The 23,822-nt window shown below is 41.7% G+C and overlaps 1 protein-coding gene across 7 annotated transcripts in view; it reads right to left on the bottom strand.

Moving 5' to 3' along the window:
- ZMIZ1 (zinc finger MIZ-type containing 1) overlaps nt 1–23,822 on the bottom strand; it is a 299,337-nt gene that overhangs the window by 19,773 nt on the left and 255,742 nt on the right. For 4 of the 7 annotated variants that reach the window (XM_032191676.1, XM_032191672.1, XM_032191673.1 and 1 more), the window contains 7 exons: nt 14,969–15,083; nt 12,486–12,703; nt 10,915–11,113; nt 9,655–9,945; nt 7,254–7,436; nt 4,776–4,950; nt 3,303–3,489 (listed from right to left, as the gene is read on the bottom strand). In XM_032191676.1, the coding sequence (XP_032047567.1) occupies nt 3,303–3,489; nt 4,776–4,950; nt 7,254–7,436; nt 9,655–9,945; nt 10,915–11,113; nt 12,486–12,703; nt 14,969–15,083 (1,368 nt within the window). The remainder of the gene's footprint in view (nt 1–3,302; nt 3,490–4,775; nt 4,951–7,253; nt 7,437–9,654; nt 9,946–10,914; nt 11,114–12,485; nt 12,704–14,968; nt 15,084–23,822) is intronic. The other 3 variants (XM_032191678.1, XM_032191674.1, XM_032191675.1) reach the window with 3 other exon arrangements.

The raw sequence follows: 23,822 nt of genomic DNA on the forward strand, positions 1-23,822 counted from the left end.
CTTTCACTTTGCAGAAGGAGGTCTTTTTGATGCTACGAACATTTTTTCACGATGAGTCAGCCTATTTTTCTCAAATTACTGCCAATAAAGGATATAACATACTTTCTTCATAAAAGCCCTTAAGAGAAGCAGGTCATGATGAATTAAGGATGCAAGCATACTACAAAGATGCTAGTATTGTACACTTCTAAAGGACTTTCCAGGTGAACATCTCAAACCACTTTGCAAAAACAGACTGCGGAATGATCCTGCTGAAAGAAAAACATCAACGTTGGACAGGTCTTTCCTGTGTGTTACAGTTAAGAATACCAAAGTGATGTGCTGCAGTAGGATGTGCAGGACAATTGTGGATCCTTTGCTATTTGAGAGTATTTAAAAAACGTTTTGCACAAATGCTTGTCAGACATAATAGAGATATAGGTAATCCTGCCTTGGAAGAGGTAAATCAACTAAGATAAAATGACCCCTGCTTCTCACTGCCTGTGTTTCTGTGATTCCAAATTAACACAGCTGTGGATTAAATCTACCCAATTTAGAGCTTCTTTCAGAGCATGACTCCCTCCCACCTCTCTAATAATAAATTCCACACACTATTCAGCTCCTCAAAATTAGTTTTCTAACACCTCCAAAAAAGGGAGAGGCTGAGACAAAGTTAATCAAAATTAAGTGCGTAGAGACTATGACTTCACAGTTTCACACACGAATGTTAGCGCTGTGTCAGAAATGAATAATTTGAAGATCTTTAAAAGAACATGAAGAACTGAACTGAAATGCTGGGATTCTGCTGTTCAAGACAGCTGAAATGTTCTGCCCAATGTTTATCTGTTATGCTTGAAAACCTAGGTGCTTTTTTCTTCATCTTGCCTGAAGGAAGACATCTTTGTAAGACCCATGAGAAAAAGATCATGCAGGAGATCATCACTTTAACTTCAATTTTCCTTTTCCAGAAATAAAAATTTCATTTCTGACTTAACATAGTCTTTTCTAGATTTCAAAACATCAAGACTTAGTACTGGACAAAAGCATGTTTTTTAATAAAGAAAAGTATAGAATACAAATCACCTAACCTTTCAAAAATAATCCATCTAAATCAAGTGTTCCCATTTCCCCCCATCCCCCCCCCCAGTATTTTACTACCAAGTTTTGAAAGCTCTCTCTGCACGATCTACTAGAGATTCTCACATTAAGAGAACATGCAACAATCAAACAAACCCAGAGGAAATCAGACGTAGCACCTATAATTTAAAAAACAATCCGAATTTGTCCATTCCTGACAGCTCTGGCCAGGTCTTCTGAAAGCCTCAGAGTGGGGACAGAGACTCACGTTCCTAGCATGCAGCCCCACAGTGGGACATTGTTAATAACTGAGCGGTGCTAAGACTGAGCCAGCTTCAAGGCAACATTTTTCTTGCCTTCAATCTTCTGCTTCTCATAACCATGAAGAGTTCCCAATGGGAAGAAAAATAGTTGCACTGCTATTAATTATGGGTGTACACGTGAGAGGTTTTACCGAATATTTTAACTGGCAGAAAAATATTCAGACCTGGCTCGATTCCATCATTCTCTATAAAAACAAAATCCATCCACACATGTGACTAATTCATTTTTTTGGAGTCCATCCAGCCCTGAGGTAAATTTGAAATGACTTCATTACAGGACCATCCATTCTCCCCACTATTAACAAGCCTTTCAAAACAGCAGACCTGTGCACGGTTTACCTATGAGTCTTCATTAAAATAAGTTTAAATAAAGGCTATGTGTTTGGTGAGCTAGGGAAGAAAGAAAGAACAGATATTAAGAAACAGCCTCATGCCTCAGTGCAGCGCTATAAATCTACTGAATGAGCCAGCACAATCCCCAGTAGTGATTACTTATTAATAAGAACTGGCAAATAACTGCCAAAACTCCCTCTGCTTCTAGTACTCCACGATAATGAAATGCAAGTAAGCAATAACTGACCTCAAAGTTAGGTGTTAATTATTGGATGTGGTCTGTCTGAAATCTCTCTCATTTCTAACCCCCAGGCTACATCAGGTTAGGAGAGCGTTGCGGCAGCAAATGACTCCTGTATCCTGCATCCAGCCTCAGCTTTAGAGACAGAGTCTGTCCCAGGGGCAGGGAACCCAGCTCACCTGTCTGCCACCCCTGCCCACCATGTGCTCTCCACACCATAAAAACAGAAGCCTCAAATGAATACCAGTGAATAGGAAAAACAGCCTTAAATGGAAAAAAGCTGAAGCTACCAGTTATCATTCCCATTAAGGCCAGGGGGCATTTGATCTAGGCTCAGGAAGAAACTGAAAGCGAGGCAGCCATAATGGAGAATGTGCAGAAGATGCAGTGTTTTACCACCTCAGCAGCTACACCTGTAAAACAACCTCTGTACAAGATAATGAGAAACCAATCAAACTCCACAATGCACAGAAACAGGTTCAAGTAATTTCATAAGAAAACAGGATAACACCCAAAGGCTTTCTGAGAAAAAGAGAATGAGACACAGTTATTCAGAAGTATTTGAAAACATGCAAAAAAATGTTCTGATTGTAAGTTGATCTAAAGTCATTCCATAAGTATGATGGAAGCAGAACATATCCTGGAATCACTTATGCAAATCTAAATTAAATATAGTAAAGTAACACCTAGGAAAACTATTCCTCTGTGCCGGAAAGTAGTAGTACTTGCTGTAACTGAAAAATAGAAGACTTTGCACATGAAAAGCTATGCCCCAAATATTTCTGACCCATCCTTACTTGTGGAGTCATAAGAGAGGGGGAATGTAAGAAGTCAGATTTAAGCACTTGTCTTTCTAACTGATTTTACCAAACCTCTAAATCAGATCCTTCTTTAGTGTGTTATTTTTCATTATCAGACGCTCAACCATGTAATTTCAGCAGAAACTAACAGTCCTGCATAGCTACTCCTGCAGCCAACATTTCACAGGCCACAAGGTACTTCAGAGTCTCCTCCATCAAAGTTTGTGCTGGTGTTGGTCATGGACTTCCTACTCTCGTTCTAACCAGAGCAGAAATGATGCTGACAAATTGACTTTTCAGCCACTGTATGCTATCCATGTACTATCAGTAAGGGGACAAAACATGCATTAGAAAACATTTTAGTACGTGTTGTCTCTGTGAAGCAACAGGTGAGTTTATCTGTGAGTTTTTACAAAGAATTTTTCCCAGCTAGACCATGATTTTTCAAATGAAATTAATGGTAATTTCATGTGGCCTGAATTAAGTCCATCTGGCCTGCCATTTCTCCATCGCTGGTGCTAGACTTCCTCACAAGAAGACTGAGCTTACCTCCACATCAGCGTTTGATGAACAGTTGGCCGTAAGTGAAAGACATGGTTACTGACTGCCAGGTTGTGTTCCAGCCGGAAGGGCTCCAACACAACACCATCTCTCACGGGAAATGTCAGACGGAGCTCATCATTGTGGTTGGCTGGGATCGAAGAGGGAGAGAAAGCGTGAACTTTCCCTTTAGCATCTGCAGTGCAATAATAATGTGTATATTTATACAGAATAGTAACAAATGGCACAGTGATCTGCTACTGGGTTTAACTTAGCAGGTTCATACACACACAAAAGAAAATCACAAGTAGCTAAAAGATCTAACTGATACAAGTGAAAGGCTCCAGTTGATAAGCATGACAAACCCAAGTCTTATGTTCTCCCACACTTAACATCAGGACCCTAGCATTCCGGACAGAAACATAATCCAAACATGGCAAGGACTTGCACTTTTTATTACTAGATAGGATCAGTGTCCAGCCTTAGTCTGTTAGTGGAAGACTGACAACAAATCTCTTGATTATGGCCAACTGTAATAACATTTAGTTATTTCTCCTGCTTTGAGCTGGGAACAACATTATTCAATTAGTTTCAGTTGAACCTTTCCAAAGACCCAAGATACCGGCACGCAATTACTGTCTGACCTCGTATCACAAGGTTTTGTGGTAACTCACAGCTAAACTGTGCAGACCAAACACCTTTAAATGCTATGTTCTTGCCCAAACAATACTGCAGGCCAACTTCTTCAACTTCATTGTTCAGTTATCCTCAAGTGCAAACACTGCCTGCAAAGTGCTAATTCAGCAGAAGTCCTTTTATACGAAACAAAGATTCTCCAATTCCCTAGTATATGCTATCTCCTACTGTTCATCAGTCACTTAAAAACATCAAACATCTTGTGCTAATATACAGCCATAGAGATCTTGTTATTCCTTCCCTGTTCCCAGCCAAATGAAGCTGTGAGGTTGAATGGCTTTGAACGGAACATATATCAATTTTTGGCATACTACTGAATATTCTTAAGAAGCCTGTATGGATCACAACAGAGACACTGCCATAAATATTCACGTCGTATGCCATTCTGCTGTAATGTTCAATGAATGACTTTGCCCTTGAACAAAATATACAACAATAAAAGTTCATACAATCAACAAGTCTACCAAGCACACAACCCAACTCAAAATTAAGTGTTTTATCCTCAGGAAGTGTATCAAAGGAATACTTCAGGAGTAACATCCTTACAAGTTTAACTTTAAAGAACTTTTCGGATACTCTACATTAGCAAGGGACAGCAATCTTTCCTTTTCCTGTCCACCCACTCTAGTGAGCCTGCACTGTGCAGCTGGGCCATGCCACCTATTAAAACACAGCAATCTGGGCTGCTCCCAGAGCAGCAATCAGACCTTTGTCCAGACTGAAATGTATATGGCTGAGAACGGAGTGACAATAAAGGGCTGTGGGAGTGTTCTGCTTGCTACTCACTTGGAGGTGGTGGTAAAGCATTGATATTTGGCTTAATGTCAGGTGGGAATGGTGGTTTGACATCCTGGTTAGGTGACAGGTATGGAGGAATATTGCTCCCTGGAGTCATAGGTGGCGTGGGGTTTCCTGGAACAGGTGAATGAGGGTAATTTGCCACAGGTACAGGCCTTGATGGCTAGAAAATAAATAACATCACATTGTTATAGCAGTCTGAAACAAGAATAATAAGCTTTGTGAACTGCACTGCTATCAAACACCAAGGACTACAAACAAGGTAGGGAGGCCCCTCTGTCTCCGGAAGGATGAGAAACCGCAGGACGTCCCACGAGGCCTTCAGGGAAGAAGCAGACTAGAAGAGCAAAGCAGGAACTGAAACCAGCAGACCAGCCAGTTTAGTTCTGGCAATGACTAGATATAAGCAAGGCTGCTAAGAGGCTTAACACGTTCCACTGAATGCTCTCTTTCCAAAACCAACTGCTTCTGTCTCTCCACACCACTCCAGCCCATCCAGCCCTTTACATCTACTTGGCTTTCTCCCAAAACAGCCCTGCTGCACAAAAGCCTACATGAAAAACAAAACCCAAGGACACATTATTAGACTGTCTGTGACCCCTTAACTTCTATCTGTCCTTTTCCTCCCCACCCCTGTCCAACTTGGAATGAAAGCTCTGGCGCTCAGGGGACATTTTTTATTCTGTGTACCTACAACTGACACTCTGTTCTCAGTTTGCTGCTAAGTAAGGCAAGCTAACAGAAAACAGATTGTTAATTATAAATCGTAGTTTTAATATTAAAACCCCATTGGTTTTGTTTCTTGTAATTAAGGAGAAGGCTAGAGGTAACAGAACAAACCAGAAACAATCACGCGAAGGATGATGACACTAAACAAAACTGCAACTGCTTGGCACCCTCTTTTAATAAGTTTGCGTACCATAAGCGCACACACAAAAGTGTCATAAGATGAAAATCTTTACAGGCAGCCAAAATATCAGGACCTCAAATCTGATGCTATATCTAAATGCTGTACTGCTAGCCTGCGGTACTCTGAAGTGCCCCAAAAGAGAGCTGCATTCTGGAAGGCATTCTAGAAGGCAATTCTTAGGAATTTACATTTTCAATCTATTTTCTCTGCTTTTTTCTTTAACACACAGTTACTGTCTCCACAATCATTATGGTCCAGAGATTGAGATCCTGTCTATGGTAAGGTGGAATTTCTCCTAGCCAGGATAATCTCCCTTCTTGACAAGGTCTCTTATTATCAAACTGCTTCCAGAACAGTCTATATTTGAATACAAAATAGGTGTGCATTGAAAAGACCACAAATCCCCTGTTAGAACTATTCCATAAACAAAAATCTTCTAACTCAAATAAAATAAAGAGAAATGTATTTAAAAAAATCTGTCACTTAAGAACTTCAGAGGAATCTGGTGCTGCTATTTTAACATAAGTGACTGCATTGGAACCACTGTTGTTGAGGATCCTTACCGTGTTCTTCCTGACAGTGTACTGCAAAAGCCACCATCATGCAACGAGCTTTCCTGAGGGCGTTGCAGTGGACAGCTTGGTAGCATGCAGGACAGATGCTCTATAGTAAAGGTGTGTTGTTTTTTTTTTTGGGGGGGGGATCTTATTTCAATGGCATGTTTTCTGAGTGAAGCACACCAGAACAATTCCAATTCAAGACCAATGTGCAACTTTCAACCTTCAAAATCAGAAGGTAGTCCAGAGACTTTAACAGATAAAGTTTTAGGAGCAGGTCAGACCATCCACGGTCCATCCAGTTTTTATATATTCACTGGAGTACCTGTGTGCAAAAGACCCCTTTTGTGTGCACTTCAAAGATATCAAACCTCAGAAGGCCCTCAGTACAGACTCAACTTGGATAACCAGAAGTGCTCAAGATAATTCCATAAAAAATGTTTTATACAACATTTGAACAGTTCTACTTCTTCCAACAAGCACCACAGAGAAAAAAAAATGAAGAAAACAGAAGGGAGAAGTGGGAGAAAAAGTCACGCAAGCTTCAGTTCAAAGATGAATTCTACAGCTGGAACAGCTTTTTATTTGGGGCTGGTTTGATCCAACAGTGACCGCTGTAGGTCTGAAATTGGGCATCTGCAATGTGGAACTTGTTTATTACAAATTTCCAAAGTTGTATTTTTATAGTATGCCATGAATAGGTGAAAATATTACAGCTGTATCCCATTATGCACTTATTTTTACATGATGTATTTAAAGTGGAACCAAAAGCCTCTAATGAGCCACAGTAACATTCAGTTTTCTTTATGAACCGCTCTGAAGTTGCGATTCAACTTGGCTAATTAACTTGATCCTGTGATATCCCAAACATGAGTATAAGCACTGTGCTTTTTTTCTACCTTTCATTTAATTACGCAAAAGCAGTAGCCAAGAAGTCAGGAGTATGACTTCATCCATAAACACGTACCAGAATGCAAATGATAATTTAAGAATTCTTACCTTGTAATACTGCCCCATGTTGACTGTTGGAGGAGGGTACTGCCCTGTGTTTTGCTGGCTTGGCATCCTCTGTCCAGGATAGTTGGGAGACGTAAGGGGTCTTGGAGGGTTGGGAGTGGGATACTGACCAGGCTGGTTTGGAAACTGGCTATTTGGTCCATACTGCTGGTTTCCATAATTCGGCTGTTTTATAACAGAGATGAAAGAAAACGATCTGTTTCACACAAGCAATTGTCTTGATTATTTGTATATAAACAGTAGTGGAATCAAAACCAAATCAAACCTCCAGGTGAATACTCCTCACTCAGTGTCACTCATGCTTAAGGCAGGGCCCTGATGGTCACAGGTGAATACTCACTCAGAAGTGTGAAAGTCCCATTAATTAAAGTGGGATAAGATTAGCCATATACATTTTTCCTTGCACCTTAACACAGACACACAAACATACACACACCCTTAGAGTGTTGCCAAGTCCCTGCAACCTTCTGTCTAAGCTACTTCTACGGCTCAAAGGGCATTGTATGTGGGGAAAAAAAAAAAAAAAAAAAAAAAACATAACAAAATCAGAATTGTAAACACACGCAATGTTCACAATATCTCTGTGTTTTTGTGAGCACTACCAGCACCATACTTGTGTCACTTGTTCCAGATGGTGAATGGAAGCACAGAGAAGAAGTAACATAAAAAGATGATAATCCTGGAACAGGCAAAGAGTAGATTTGTGGTCAGTCCATGTGTTACTGCTCAACACAGCTGCTATCCTTGCCCTGAGCTGCAGTCCTTAGCTGTACCCGAGACTAAACACAAGAAAACTGGTTGTAAACACCTTGCTAGCTCTAGCTAGCTGTCCTGCACTTCTGGAATCAAAACTGGAACTTTAAAGGTAGCAAAGTGTCAATTTGAAAATTAACTTATTAATAAGGAGTCTCCATAAATGAAGTTTTCAAATACCCATATGCAAAAAGCATCTACAGAATTTGCACACTGCCAGACAAGCAGGAATGCCACACTTAGGGCTCTGTTCACTATTAACTTATTGGAAAAATGAATGTATTCACTTATGATGACAAACCTAGTTCCGAAGCAGGAAACCAGGAATTATGTCTTCCTGAAAACACAAAATCTAAAGATAAAAATTATCTGTACAAGCCACATTGTATTGTTTTTTTTTTTTTTTTTTTTTTTTAATTGCAGAGTAAGTGGCAACATTTGCCGAATCAAATACCTTCCCAGAGAAACAATTTCTCTAAAAGCATATCCTTTTTTTCAGATTTTTTAAAAACAATTTCTTGAATATTTAAATGTAACTCAAGAAGAAATGTTTGCTATATTTTGGGCATGGTACTCTTCACTGTATGTTTTCTATAAACTCTTAGTACTGTTATTATAGTCAGAGTAATATAGTAATATTCGAAGCTCTACAACTGAGTTATAGCTACTGCTATTGCCTCAGTTTAATACATAATTTCACCAGGAAATTATCTCTGAAGCTAGTAACTGGTGGCTAGATTTGTAAAGACATTTAGGTGTACATAGATGCTGAGAGGCAATTGATGGAATTCTCAGAAGCATCTACTTCCTAATTCACACCAATTTAAATAGTAAAATGAATTTCTTCATTTTAAAATCCAAAAGCTAATCTGTCTGTATTTTTAATTTCCTTCATTCCTTTAAAATTTTGACCCTAATTGCCTTGCCCAAAGTCACAATACAAGTCAACGGCCAGGTAATTTTGTATGCAAAGCCACTCAGATCTCACATAACAGCATGGAAACTTAGACAGAAATACCACACTCCAAATAAACTTAGGTAAGTGCTGACAGAGGGACTTGAGCTCAGCAAGATTTATATTCATCCCAGCGCCCGTGAAAATCAAACCTCAAGACGTTTGGAAGGCAAATATTCTTCAAAATAAATGTTAATATTATGGGTGTTCATACAACATATTCCCTGTATTTCCTTAGAACAATAAAACTACCCAAGAAAAAAATGCAAATCACACATGTATTGGACTCAAATAAGTATTTCACCTTCAACATCTCTTTTAAATTTTCAAGTTAAATAAATCCACCCCTGTGAAGGAAGTCTGCTTAGGGCCTATGAATTCACCATCTAGCTCGAGAACAAAAAAACGACATTTTGAGGGCTCTGCTGGTTTGGGGCCTTTCATGGTTTTAATGACTGTCACCTTGACTAACATAGCTAGAACCAACCTGAGAACTGTAGAAGCTAAAAAGCAAGAGCTGCTGCCACTTGTACTTTAAAAGGAGCATTCCTACCAAATTTGGAACAGATACACAGCTTTTGTTGAGGGAGGTACACCATGCATTACTCAGCACGTAGCAACTTTCAGCCAAAACAATACTCAACACTAAATAAAGTAAGTTAGAGAATTTCGTACCTCTCCTGGGTACGGCCTCTTTATGCCCTGTATAGGCAAAGACTGGGGGCGTGGGCCTGGGTAGGCTTGCTGAGGCATCCTCTGCCCGTGGGTGCTGAAGGGACTCATTCCAGGAGGCCTCGGCTGGTTCATGCCCATGGGCGGCCCGCTCATGCTGGAAGGTGTCATTCCTGCACCCATGCTTGCTGGGTTCATGTTGCCTGGCATCGAAGCAGGGCCACGAGGACCAGGCTGGTTCATAAACTGGTTGTTGTAAGCCTGAGTTGGACCCATCTGGAAAGAGGAACAAACCTTCAACGGAAGAAGAAGAAAAAAAAAAAAGAATAAAATGCGACATGCATTTAAAATGGGAGGAGGGAGCTGAACATGCTTTTGGGGGGAGGGAAGAAAGGGATGTGTTATGTCGCATTTTTCTTCAATGTTCTCCAACTTTTGATGGGTGGTGATGTTATTTATAATAAAAATTCAGTTGGAATTGTGGAAGGCATAAGAGACAGGGACAGACTTATGTCTACAATGAGCCATTAAATAGTCTCAATTTGCTAGTCCATTACCATTAGACAACAGGCTAGGAAGTTGGCTGCGTACATAGAGCACCATGCTACAATTTCTAAGGTGCTATCCTTTGTTATATCATCTGGCATATGGGCCCATATACTTCAAAGCTCTGGGAGGTTTGCAAAGGAGAAAACCTGCAGCGACTGAACCCTTGTTTACTTGAAGAAAAAATTATTACAGCAAATCATGACATGCTGGAGGCAGTGGATCACCAGAAATGCATGTCTCACCGCTGTTCTCACAGACAGCTTTATTAAAAAGCAAATTTCTTTTCTATTGTTTCCTCATTTGAAGGGAAAAAAAAACAAACAATTGACTGCAGTTGGCAAAATAAGCAATTACCCAAGTAGTACAAAACCTATTCCCAGACTCTGAAACATTTCACCAGGTACTCTAGCTTAGAGGTTCACAGGGCTGGCAAAGGCAGCAATAATACATCATATCAGATGAAGCCGTAACTTTGGGTAACCTTTGTGTTTTTTAAGGGACAATCTAAAAACCACAAAATTTATTGGAGGGGAAAAAATGGTATTCTTTGACTCATAACAACATACACACATTCCAGAAGTTTCTCATAAGCATTTATAACCATGCTCATGCAAAAATACAGGGTTGGCACCCTAATAAACAAGGGAAGGCAGCCCAATCCCCTGTAATGGTCCAAATCAGGCAGGTACAAAGACGTAAGGGTTACGCTCTTACCGGTCCATACTGGTTCATATCCTTATTCTGCGTTTCCTGAAGGGCTGCCACAGTGGCCGTAGCTGTAGCTGTTGCTGTAGCAGCTGCAGCAGCAACTGCAGCAGCGGCGGCAGCAGCGGCTGGCTGGGTGAAATCAGCTGGCGGCCTCGTGTGTGGTGGGATCCCCATGCCTGCAGGGGTATTTGGGCCTCCAGGGTAACTGACCGGGAAGAAAGGAAAGAAAGAAAGAAAGAAACAGAGAATTAAGACATGCCTAGTGGGTTTTGTTTTGAGCTTTGGTGTGTTCCTCGTCCAGAACTGTTCCAAAACCACGTATCAATTTCCAGCTTGCTCACATGCCACAGTGTTAGGGCTGCCACCAGGACTGCAAGGCACCACCTCCAGCTGTTTCATGAGCACTGAACTGCTTTGCAGCTCTGAAACTCCCCGAGAAGTTGAACCAAAGTCCAGAAAGTTAACGCAAGCTTCATTTCCCAATAATTTAGGGGCAGACTGCACAGCAACATGAACAGACTGCTGCCTCCACACCAGTGCATTCATCTGCCCCAATGGTGAATTATACCAAGTTTTCCCCATGTAAAAACACTACTCCCTCAACCTCAGCAAAATAGCCAGGCGAAAACCAGCATAATCAACTCTTCTGGATCCTATATGGTGAATTTTGGAGTTCCTACCCAGCTCTTCTACTGATTGTAAGATAAATGAAGCTAAACCCCATCTTTCCCACTCCAAGACCTCAACTATCTTTATAAATGCAGGTCAGTGTTACTGTGCCCATTTTAGAGACGTTAATACACAAGTACAGAAACTTTATGGCTTGTCCAAGGTTACTCGGTAGATCGGTGGCAGAGATGAAAGGAGAGATAAAGTCCCCCGAGTTCTAGGCTTATATTCTTCACACTAGACTGACTATGTTAACAACCTTATCAGCAGGCTTTGCAGAGGGGCCATAAATAGTGGTTTCAGTTAAGTGGACTTACCACCCTTGTTTACAAAGGACAGACACAGAAAGTCAACATGTAACAAAGCCCAGGCTATTAGTTTTGGCCTATTGTGCAAATGCAGCATTTACTTCTCCAGAATAAATACACAGTTAGATCATCTCTCTTAACAAAAATCTCCACCCCCTATTTTTTTCAAATTCCAAGTCTTTGGGCAGAAATACCCCATCCAGAGGAATCTACTGTTGCTTACTACTCAAGTTTATTCCTGCATACAAGTCTTTAAATTATACCATTAATACTTTTCACATCCTGGCCTTATTAAATGTTAATCATTCCTAAGCCTGTGGTCTATTTAACAATCTCTCTTAATTAAAACTTTATTTTGGGGGTTTATTAGAGCTAATTGATTGACCTAAGCCATTTCCATTTACTGTGATAAATTTTGTTGCAGTTTGAGTATCTGATTTCTGAAGCTGCATAAGCAGAATGGGCTTCAGCTAAGCAGCGTAAAACAGCTACTGAGACTTTATGTAATTAAAATGAATGTGTGACACTTCCGTCACGTCACTAAAACAAGCTTCATCAACTGTTTACATCTCTTTTCCACCTCACACGTGTAAATCTTACCTCCCACCAAAGCCTCCACTTCCAGCGTAGTTGGGTCGCCCATACATGCCCTGCTGTATGTACGGCTGCGTGGAGCCTGCCTTGGCTGAAAATTGTTGCTGCTGTCCAGCAAACTGAGGCGAGTTGATTCCAGGGTTGCTGGTAGTCATCCCAGAAGCCATGGGATTTCCTGCTGGGTTCATCGGGTTGTTAGCATTTGCCATCGGATTTCCCAGCACCTGTGAATAGAAACATGAGAGTAAGGGGCTGTACTTTGAACTACATCAAGCAAATTGTGTTGATTTGCTGGAATCAATAAATTATAATATAACCATCCTGTACTCTGAACTCTAATGAGCGTACATCTTGTTGAAGTCTATGTGCACTGGTTTCTGCTGCTCTCTCCTTTTGCCATTTCTAAACTAACATGAGAACTGAACTCTAATTTCGTTTCATGGGAGGTAGCTTGGATTCCACCTAGTTAACAAACACGCTTATTAAAATAGTTTTGATATAGACCTGCTACAGCCATGCTCTTTAGGTGACATTCATCCAATTAAGAGAAAGCATATGCTTTTTTTTTTTTTTTTTTTTTGATGTAGGGCCTCAAAATGACTTGCAAGTATCCAGTCCCACAACATACTGTAAAGGACATTACAGATGTCAGAACTGTGCAAGAATGTATTTCTGTAGCTTAACCTGTTTTCTACAGAAGTCTATTAGTTGCTTGTATGTCTTCTTAAGAGAAGAACCCCTTGCTCTGTTTTTGAAAGTACTCGGCTTGCTTGTTTGAATATTTTTTTTCGATTGAACCAGAAAATGCTATGATTTTCTTTGAGATATAAACATGTAGTTTCATGGTTACCTGCATGGAAATCTTTCTGCTATTTGGGAAGAAATCTAGCAGTCATGACTTTTGCATAAGACCGAGCCACATGGTAATATTGCATTTGTTGGCTGTTGGAATTTGAAACCAGATCTCTGAGTCTGCCTCCCTCCTCTTCCTTGGGGAGCATGAAGACTCAAGGGAAACCCTGCCATTCACCTCAGTCTGCTCTGAACAGCTTATAACCAAGCCTCGTGTTTCACAGGTTCACCCTTTTCTTGCAGTGATTCTGAAGAAGCATTTTCTTCTTGTACAAAAGCACTCTTTCTTTTATCGCAAATTCTTCTGAAGTATCACAAAGAGTTTAAATAACATAACAGTATTCTTAAGATAGAACAAAACACCAAGTCATATTTTTTTTATTTTTTTTTTTTATTTTTTTTATCAAGTGTGAAATATTCCCACAAGGAACTGCATTTCCATTTTCTGTCCAATACTATTGTAGTCCTACATGCTTATATTTACTCAACTATTTCTCACCCAGGTGTGATACCTTTTCTTTTAAGGTTTAAAAAGAAATCAACATTAATAAATGAGGTCACAGATCCGGTAACTGTTACCTGTCTTTATTTTTTGAAGGAAGACAGTGAGTTAAGAACAGTAACTGCCACGTGACTATCTGTATGACTTGGCTCCTAAATTACTTATTTTTTTAATGACTCAATACACAACAATTTTATTTTTACTTTTCTAAACCAAATTTTGAATCTAACAAACAGAAAAATGTGGTATGATGTTTGATTTGGAAACTATGGGAAAGACAGGTTAGATTCATACACCATATGCACTCACCAAACACAGCAAAGTGTTTAAGTACTTCATCTATGTTGTAAAAAAGGACTACACTGTCTGAGAGTAACATCTGTACCACATGCCTTGTAGAGCACACTATCAGAGATAATTGGTGTCCTTTTCATTAAAGCTGCTTCTTTTTGTATAAAATAATTTGATACACATTGGAGAAGAAAAAGAGAGGTAAAAGCGTGGAGAAAACTCAGTGAAAATCCAATAAATATGGTTTTCGCCTGGAAGCCAGAAGATCATGCTTTTGCTCTAATGCATACTGAAATATTTTCTGCAAAGTAAGGCAGTAACAACAGAGAAGCTGAAGAGAGAGCACAGCCTATAGCTGGCAGTTAGCACCTCAGCATGGAGGTTGAGTTGGCACCAGATCTGAACATCACTAGTATGATACAGATCATACATCACTGGTATGACATAATGCCAGGTAAAAATGACAAAAACCACCATTTTGTGAACCCAGCTGAAAATACAATTTTTAATTAGAAAACAAAAAAATCAATCTGAAATTCCCAGAAGGTTTGGGATCACACCAAAACTATGCTTTTAGTGTTAAAACCATACAGTGCAAAATATGTGCAATACCCTAGACTGTCATTTGCATGCAGCTAAACGAGTTGCTGACTCAAACTCTCAAACACCTCTTTTCTGATGATACCAAAGAGAACACAACTGGGAAAAAAAATGCACATTTACAACAAAGAGAACACAGACACTGTTATTGATCCTATTAGAATTTTCCCCAAAGCATTTCATTTTGCAAACATTAATCAAAACACGTATCTAGGGGGGAGGAAACATAAAAAATGAAGCTTACCTGGCTTTGAGAGGTATTAGTCACACCCCATACCGTGGTGACCACTGATAAGGAACCTGGAGGCTGGTTGGTATTTTGCTGCCAGGGAACAGAATCGTAAGGGAAAGACCCATCACTGTGAAAAAAGAATGTTTAGGAAAATGAGATTTTGGAAGGTTAAATGGTGGCAAATTGCTGGTGTGGACAAAGGTTATTAACATCAGCATTTCCCCATTTCTTTAACTCCCCACTTTAAAAAAATTTTTTTTTCAGCACTCTTAGAGTGCTTTCTTCTTCTTTAATAGCAATGTGATCATATCAAAATGTGATCATATCATATCAAAACCACGTAGAACTAACAAATTCCTTGACTATACTGAAACACAGGGCATTTGCCATAAAGGCCTATTACCAATGGAAGTAAAAATCAACTCGTGGGCAGGTTTTCAAATGAGGACACTAAGCAAGTTGCTCAGAAGCACTTATTTTTTGGCAATCCATCTCAAGCTCTTCAACAATCACTGCTTCAGCTGCCTCATATCAATTCAATTAGATTTTGAGACTAGACTGCAGCTCCACTGTCTGCACTGGGTCCCCAAATGGCCAGAAGAGCCTTTAAAGGAAAAGCAGTTCAACATCATTTTGAAAAGAAAATTGAAATTCAGATAGTGTTCTCCTACACGACGGATAAGCTGCATGCCAAAAACAGTATTAGCTAATCAGCATGCTAGAAAATCAACTGCAGATATACAACGCATCTTTCAGATAAATATGTGGATGAGAGGATTGGATTTTTCCATTAGCTTTGTCCACAGATACAAGCAAGCATTTCTTACAGTTCTTTTCACAGGAAAGCTTTAATGGTTGCAAAATGAACACAGGGTATGTACACATCTAGCGTAATTAATGAAATATGTTAACACCTATGAAAGTAACTATTAATCCCATCACTGTAAAATACATGCCTATTTTAGATTTGTTTGTTCTCATATTATTAAATTGTAAATTAAATTTCTATTTGCATATATGTACACATATACACACGTGATCTTTCCTCCTCTAGATATAAGCCATTCAATAAGTACACATTGCTCTTTCATTTTCAAAAGGCCTTGATTTCTATTTTGTATCAAGAATGGCATTTTTCCTTGGATTGCCAACTACTGCTGGAATTCTGTACGGGACTACCTTGCCTGAAGAGCCCCTGCAGGCTCTCTGAGCTCTGTATCGGAGCGCTTCTAAGCCCGCACCATCAAGTCCATCACAACTACTCGCACAGCAGCTGGTGAGACAAACGGCCTGCCAGCATCCTAACAAGGGCTTGTGGCAGACAAGGCAGGTGACTCGCCCATGTTCCCAGACAGCACTCCAGGCTTGGACCATTCCTCCTCCCTTTTCTGCTACCAGCCAAAACCAGGGACTGCGTATGTGTTTGCTCTTTAACCTGCCTATAAAATCCAGTGTAAATCATTTAAGAATAGCAATCACATTGCACAAAGGCGTGTTCCCCCCTTTAAAAAAATCTGCCGATGTCCAAAGTGACCAATAATCGAGTAACAGCAATAGCAACTAAGTTAAAATGAAATAACATTTTACAAACAACTAGCAAATGCCAAACAAATTCGGTATTGCTGTGTCAGCACAACAGCGTTGTGTTAGAACGTAACTACGAATTTAAACTGACCTATTTGTTTCAAAATACCTGAATTGAATTAAGCAATAATGGAATCACAAAAAATTGAATGAATTAAATTAGGGAAAAGAGTAATTTCCCCTAACAAATAATTAGGGAAAATTAATGAAAAACATTAATTCTATATGAGATGCTTGACAGGTAATGTTTACCTTGACAGCATGCATATAAAACAACGTGTGAATAAGGGCATATTTAATGCGGTGCAATCTGCAAGTCCTCTCAGCCCATTTTTCTTTAAAATATTTTCTCTCAGAAGGCTGAAGATCTTCCTAATCTCATTCAGAGGCTCAGACAATGGCTTCAGTGACTAACATTTGCAAGTGACGCAAGGTTTCAGCAAGTCCCCTCTGTCAGCATGGAGAAGAATGATGACTAACCCAGAATTTGTGACTGCTATGAAGCTCTCCTCTTTTTTCCTGCTCTAAATGATGCCTCTTACTTTATTTTCTTCTCTGACGGTTTTTGCCGATGTCTGCTCTATGGTTTTTTTTTTTTTAGGTATTTATGGCACATATGGGTGCCTGTATACTTTGATGACTGTGAAGAATATCTTGCCATGACATAAGCAGTTAAAGGACTCACTGCAGCCATTCCTCTATATTCCCTAATGAGGTGCTGCTAACAAGTAATAAAACCTGAGGGACAAAGCAAATATTTTGTAAGTGTAGGAGTAAATAAGAAGGGTAGGGACAGGCAGGGACCAAACCACAAAGTCACTGAAGGTGATTCTACTGCAAATATGCCGTATGGCTTGTGTACATGCTCAGACTTTGAAGCTAGTGATGCCTTAGCCTGCTGTTACAAAGTTGTACCCGTTTTTTCACTGTCTCCAAAGTATGTTTCTCTTTTCCGTTCTCCTTTACAGTACACAGAAGAGAATTCATATATTATTCATCCAACTGTAGAGTCAGAGCATTTGTTCAGTGGAAGGCTGCACTGGGTTCTCAAAGACTATACAGTCACTTTATCCAATTACAAAGAGCTAATCACTCAATTTTTACGTTATTACAGTCAAGTGACACCTCAAGAAGCCAAACTGTTGATAATATTATGGAAGTCTCCAGCACAGGAAATCCAGCATAACACATGAAAGCCAGAAAAGAAGACTGGGCGTAGCTTTGTTGAGAACTATTCATTCGCCATGCACACTGAATCACACGACTATTACATTGTCCAACATAGGACTTAGCTTTAAATCACAGACAACATTAGTGTCAGAAATTCTGGCAACTCTGAAATCGTGGCGGATGTGCCTTGCAGAACAGCAACTTATACAGCTAATATGCACTTACTGAGCCAGGCCTCCCTTCACACACATTTCACTTCCCCTACCCCAATGAGAAACACATGGCATTCTCCTGGTTCGCTTTCCCCAGCACGGTACTCAGGCTGTCGCCCACTCATTACATGTGTGTTTGAGTACGACTTTTGCCATGCTGGGTGCGGTACCTGCTGTGCCTCCACTGGGTGAACTCCTCTGGTTTTAAGCAGTACACATGCTGGAGCGTGCGTCACTTAGCTACAGGATTACTTGCCCTTCCACTTCTCCACCCTTCTAACTCACGTTTCTGTCCTTAGACAACCCAAAGGAATTCTCTTGCCATCAAAGGGAAATCCATTTAAGTACTGTATTGAAACGTGACCAATCCAATTCTCATTTGCTAAAGAACTTTCTGCTGTTACTCTACAGAGCTGCAAATTGCTCTGAAGTCCCTTTCTTGAGGCTTGTAAATGGAAGCCAATAGGGACAGAAGCCTCAACATCTCCAGCCAAAGCGACGCGCTGCCCACAACATTGTTCCTGTTGAACGGTACAAGGGTAATTAAGTCTCTCACTACACCCTGGAGGGCAGTGAGAAAGTTTGGGCTCAGCTGGAGTCCACTAAAAGAGTATTGACTGAATTTATAATAGTGTTAATGAACCTATGCATACTACTGGTCAGCACTGAAGGCCAAACAGCAGAGGAAGTCATAGAGCAAAGAGGAAGAGATGAAGAGAAAATACTTCCCAAACTATGAGGAAGCAAAGCTGTGATCAAGGCATAAGGAGGAAAGATTTCTTAGCTGCTGGCAAACGCACAGAAACCACTGGTAATACAGCACGAATATGAGAGAGGTACACTGGTAATTAGGTCTTAACAGCTTCTCTTAATCCCAAAGCTAGAAAAACAGAACCAAACAGATAGCCAACCTCTTCGGAATAGCTGCAGGCTTCATGTCAGGCAGAGACCGTCAGCTAATTCTAATAGAAGTTGCTTCACAGAGAGTAAGCTCCACATAGTAAATTAAAGCTAGGGAATTACCATAACTCACACATGATTTGTAGCATTATTTGAAAATGCTGTACTTTAAATATGTTTACGTAACTGAAACTACAGTTATCATTAAAGCAATTGTATGTGTATCTAATACTCTGTTTACGTATCTTCATTGATTGAGGAAGGAGAGATTCAGACTGTTTAGTGAAGTACACATCACGAAAGAAATGGTATTTTTACATAATGTGGAGGAGGGTAAAACTGGAGTAATATCTTCCTGGTGATTTTCCGCATCACTTGTTGAGAAGGCCAGGTGTCTAAACTGCATTTGTAAAGCATTTCTCCCTGTCTAAAGCAGAGAAAATCTATCAACTACCGCAGAAAAGCACCAGATGTTGGCTTTCTCAAAAAATCTTTTCACTCCAAGCACTAACATCAAGTTTCACAGAACTGGGCTTTCAGCGACTACTTTTTGCTGCTTACCCTCAACCCAACTTCACAGTTTTGCAGTGATCCTTAGTGCTTCTGAAGCGCCGCCACTCCACCTGACTGGTGGCTGACACATGCAGGCCACACAGTCATTTAAATCTACTGAACGCATCCCAGCTTCCTCAGCTGACACCAGTAAGAGCAGGTCGCTACCAGTGTGACACTGACTGTCATCTCTCAGGTGTCTTCTCAGGCAACCCATGCACCTGAAGCGAGGAGCATGCACGTGGTGACAGGGAGTGAAATTCCGAGCTGTAACTGGGCCAACACGCCTTTGCAGTTACATGTAGTCACGAGTCAGGACAGCCCACACACAGACCGGGCCCCACACTCCCGACTTGTTCTTAGCCTCTGGCAAGTGGCAGATCTCCCGGTCCGTGCCTCTGCCCCTGTGGGAGCGCGGGTGTGCAGGGTGCCAAGCACCCCGTGGCTGTATTCTTGGCTGGAGCCTCTAGGTGACACTACTTTAATACAAACTAGCACATGATTTCCAAACAGGACTCCATGCTCCTGTCTCTCACCTCTTCTCTCTAAAATCCCATTCATCTGCAATGAAAACCAAAACCAAAAACCAAATCCCACAACCAGAACAGGAAATGAAGCTCTTTTTAAGTCTAGTGTTGATACTTGCATTTCATGCCCTGTATTATCTCACAAATTATGCAGCTTTACTTACTTTCATCCAGGTTTAGTTTTTGTTTTACTTGGGTTTTTCTCATATGAACACCATGCATGTAGCTTTAATTATTAATACAGATTCATTCAGCAATCCTTCTCAATTAGGGCACCACCATCAACTAATTTTAAGCTTACTCTAAGAAAAACAGTGTTTCGCATAGTGCCATGCATATACTCAATTCAAATGGCCTTTTCAGTGAGCTGATGTTATGGAATAGGCATGAATTTCATCACATCTCTGTTATTTTCTTATCAGCATCAACAAATCCCCCATACCTCTTTAAAAATAGAATCATAGAATCATAGAATCATAGAATATCCTGAGTTGGAAGGGACCCTTAAGGATCATCAAGTCCAACTCTTGACACCGCACAGGTCTACCCAAAAGTTCAGACCATGTGACTAAGTTCACAGTCCAATCTTTTCTTAAATTCAGACAGGCTCGGTGCAGTGACCACTTCCCTGGGGAGCCTGTTCCAGTGTGCAACCACCCTCTCTGTGAAGAACCCCCTCCTGACGTCCAGCCTAAATTTCCCCTGCCTCAGCTTAACCCCGTTCCCGCGGGTCCTGTCACTGGTGTTAATGGAGAAAAGGTCTCCTGCCTCTTGACAACCCCTTGCGAGGAAGTTGTAGACTGTGATGAGGTCCCCCCTCAGCCTCCTCTTCTCCAGGCTGAACAGGCCCAGTGACCTCAGCCGCTCCTCGTACGTCTTCCCCTCAAGGCCTTTCACCATCTTCGTAGCCCTCCTCTGGACACTCTCCAACAGTTTCATGTCCTTTTTATACTGTGGTGCCCAGAACTGCACACAGTACTCGAGGTGAGGCCGTACCAGCGCAGAGTAGAGCGGGACAATCACCTCCCTTGACCTACTAGCGATGCCGTGCTTGATGCACCCCAGGATACGATTGGCCCTCCTGGCTGCCAGGGCACACTGCTGGCTCATATTCAACTTGCTGTCTACCACGACCCCCAGATCCCTCTCTTCTAGGCTGCTCTCCAGCGTCTCATCGCCCAGTCTGTACGTGCAGCCAGGGTTTCCCCGTCCCAGGTGCAGGACCCGGCACTTGCTCTTATTGAACTTCATGCGGTTGGTGATCGCCCAGCTCTCCAACCTGTCCAGATCCCTCTGCAAGGCCTTTACACCCTCATTTGAGTCCACAACTCCTCCAAGTTTGGTGTCATCAGCAAACTTGCTCAAAATACCCTCTATTCCTACATCCAGATCGTTTATAAAAATATTGAAAAGCACCGGCCCTAAAATGGAGCCTTGAGGGACCCCACTGGTGACCGCCCGCCAGCCTGACGCAGCCCCATTTACCATAACCCTTTGGGCCCTGCCCGTTAGCCAATTGCTCACCCATCGTATGATGTTTTTATTTAGCTGTATGGTGGACATTTTGTCCAGTAGGATCCTATGGGAAACCGTGTCAAAAGCCTTGCTGAAGTCCAAAAAAATCACATCAGCTGGTTTCCCTTGGTCCACCATACGGGTGATCTTATCATAAAAGGAAATCAGGTTAGTTAGGCAGGACCTACCCTTCACAAACCCATGCTGGCTGGGACCAATGACTGCTTTGTCCCCCAGGTGCGCCTCAATAAGTCCGAGAACCAACTTCTCCATGATTTTACCAGGCACTGACGTGAGACTGACAGGCCTGTAATTGCTAGGGTCTTCTTTCTGACCCTTCTTGAAAATCGGCACAACATTTGCCAGCTTCCAGTCTACCGGGACCTCTCCAAATTCCCAGGATCGTTGAAAAATAATTGATAGAGGTTCCGCGATGACATCCGCCAGCTCTTTCAGCACCCGGGGATGAATCCCATCCGGACCCATGGACTTGTAGGGATCCAGGTGGAGTAGCAAATCCCGCACACGTTCAGGGTCGGTTGGGAGTTTGTCATCCCCACCGTCCCGGTCCTCCAGCTCAGGGCACCCTGGGTCCCGAAGCCCATCATTGGCATTGAAGACAGAGGCAAAGAAGGCGTTAAGCGTCTCTGCTTTGCCTACGTCATCGTCTGTGAGGAGACCTTCCCTATCAAGGAGCGGCCCTATGTATTCTTTAGTTCTCCTTTTTCCATTTACATATCTAAAAAAAACCTTTTTATTTTCTCTCACAGACACAGCCAGCTTCAACTCTAGCTGTGCTTTGGCCACTCGAACTTTCTCCCTACAAACACGAACAGCATCCCTGTATTCTTTCCATGACGCCTGGCCCTCCTTCCAGTAGCGAAACACTCTCTGTTTCCGCCTAATCTCCATTAGAACATTCCTGGTTAGCCACGCCGGCCTCCTGCCCCGCCTGCCTGACTTGCGATATTTTGGAATTGCCTTATCTTGTGCTTCTAGGAGGCATCGCTTAAAGAGTGACCAGCACTGGTGGACATCGAGGCCTTCAAGAGCAGTTTCCCAGGGGACCTTACTGACTAGTTCCCTGAGCAGCCTGAAGTCCGCTTTCCCCATATCTAGGGATGAGGTTTTGGTGGCACTTTTCCTTCTGTCACCATAAATTTTGAACTCAACCACTTCATGGTCGCTCTGACCGAGGCGGCCACCAATCACCACATCTCCCACCAGACCCTCTCTGTTTTCTAGCAACAGGTCTAGGAGGGCACCTTTCCTAGTTGGCTCCGTTAGCACCTGCACCAAGAAGTTATCATCTAGGTGCTTCATGAACCTCCTGGACTTGCTCGTGTCAGCCGTGTGGCACTCCCAGTTAACGTCCGGCAAGTTGAAGTCCCCCATAAGGACAAGGGGAGTTAATCTCGAGGCCTCTCTTAGTTCTGTAAAGAATAATTTATCGGCGCTATCATCCTGGCCAGGGGGTCTGTAATAGACTCCCACAACGACATCCCCTTTATTCGTTCGTCCCTTGATCCTTACCCAGAGGCTCTCAACTTTGCCATCGCCGACCTGAAGTTCCACACAGTCCAGCCCCTGCTTCACATACATCGCCACCCCACCACCTCGCCTACCCTGCCTGTCCCTCCTGAAGAGCCTGTAACCATCTATCGCAACACCCCAGTCACAGGACTCATCCCACCAGGTTTCGCTTATGCCGATGATGTCGTAGTTGCGGGACTGGGCCAGGACTTCTAGCTCATCTATTTTATTCCTCATACTGCGTGCGTTTGTGTAAAAGCACTTCAGGTGCGTCTCCTTACACTCAGCACCTTGTGGATCTGACCAAAGGACCCCACTGGCACACAGCCCCTCTCATTCTAGCGTACCATCCCTTAGGTCTTCACCGGCGCACCTGGTTTTAGCCCCTTCCCCCTTTGACTCTAGTCAATAATAAAATCACAAGAACAGATGTAACACTATTAGCAGTTACCTACAACACTAGAATGCTCTAGGAAGGACTTCAGCAAAGTTTTCCCATTTCAGTAAGCTAGCAGGCCCTGACAACCTATTTGCAAATAACAGATGAAGTGGACATTTTTATTTATTTCTGTTCAAATTTCCACTTACCTATACTTGGCCCTGACTACTACTTTGGAGAAGCAATGTGACACCAGAAAAACAAATTTAGTTGCTCCTTACTGGCAATCAGAAACATTTCAGAAATGTGCTTTTTTTTTTTTTTTTTTTTTTTTTAAAAAGAACAACGCACATTTAGACACAAACAACTAACTTCTCGTTTTCATTGATTTTTTTTTTCTTCCCCAGGGGAACAAAACCAATTCCTCACCAACTTAGATATATGCATCATCTTCAAACAGCTAACATGTTCAGCTGAAATGTTTCAACTTAAAC

The sequence above is a fragment of the Aythya fuligula genome, chromosome 7, assembly GCF_009819795.1.
Source record: "Aythya fuligula isolate bAytFul2 chromosome 7, bAytFul2.pri, whole genome shotgun sequence".
In the NCBI taxonomy this organism is placed as follows: domain Eukaryota; kingdom Metazoa; phylum Chordata; class Aves; order Anseriformes; family Anatidae; genus Aythya; species Aythya fuligula.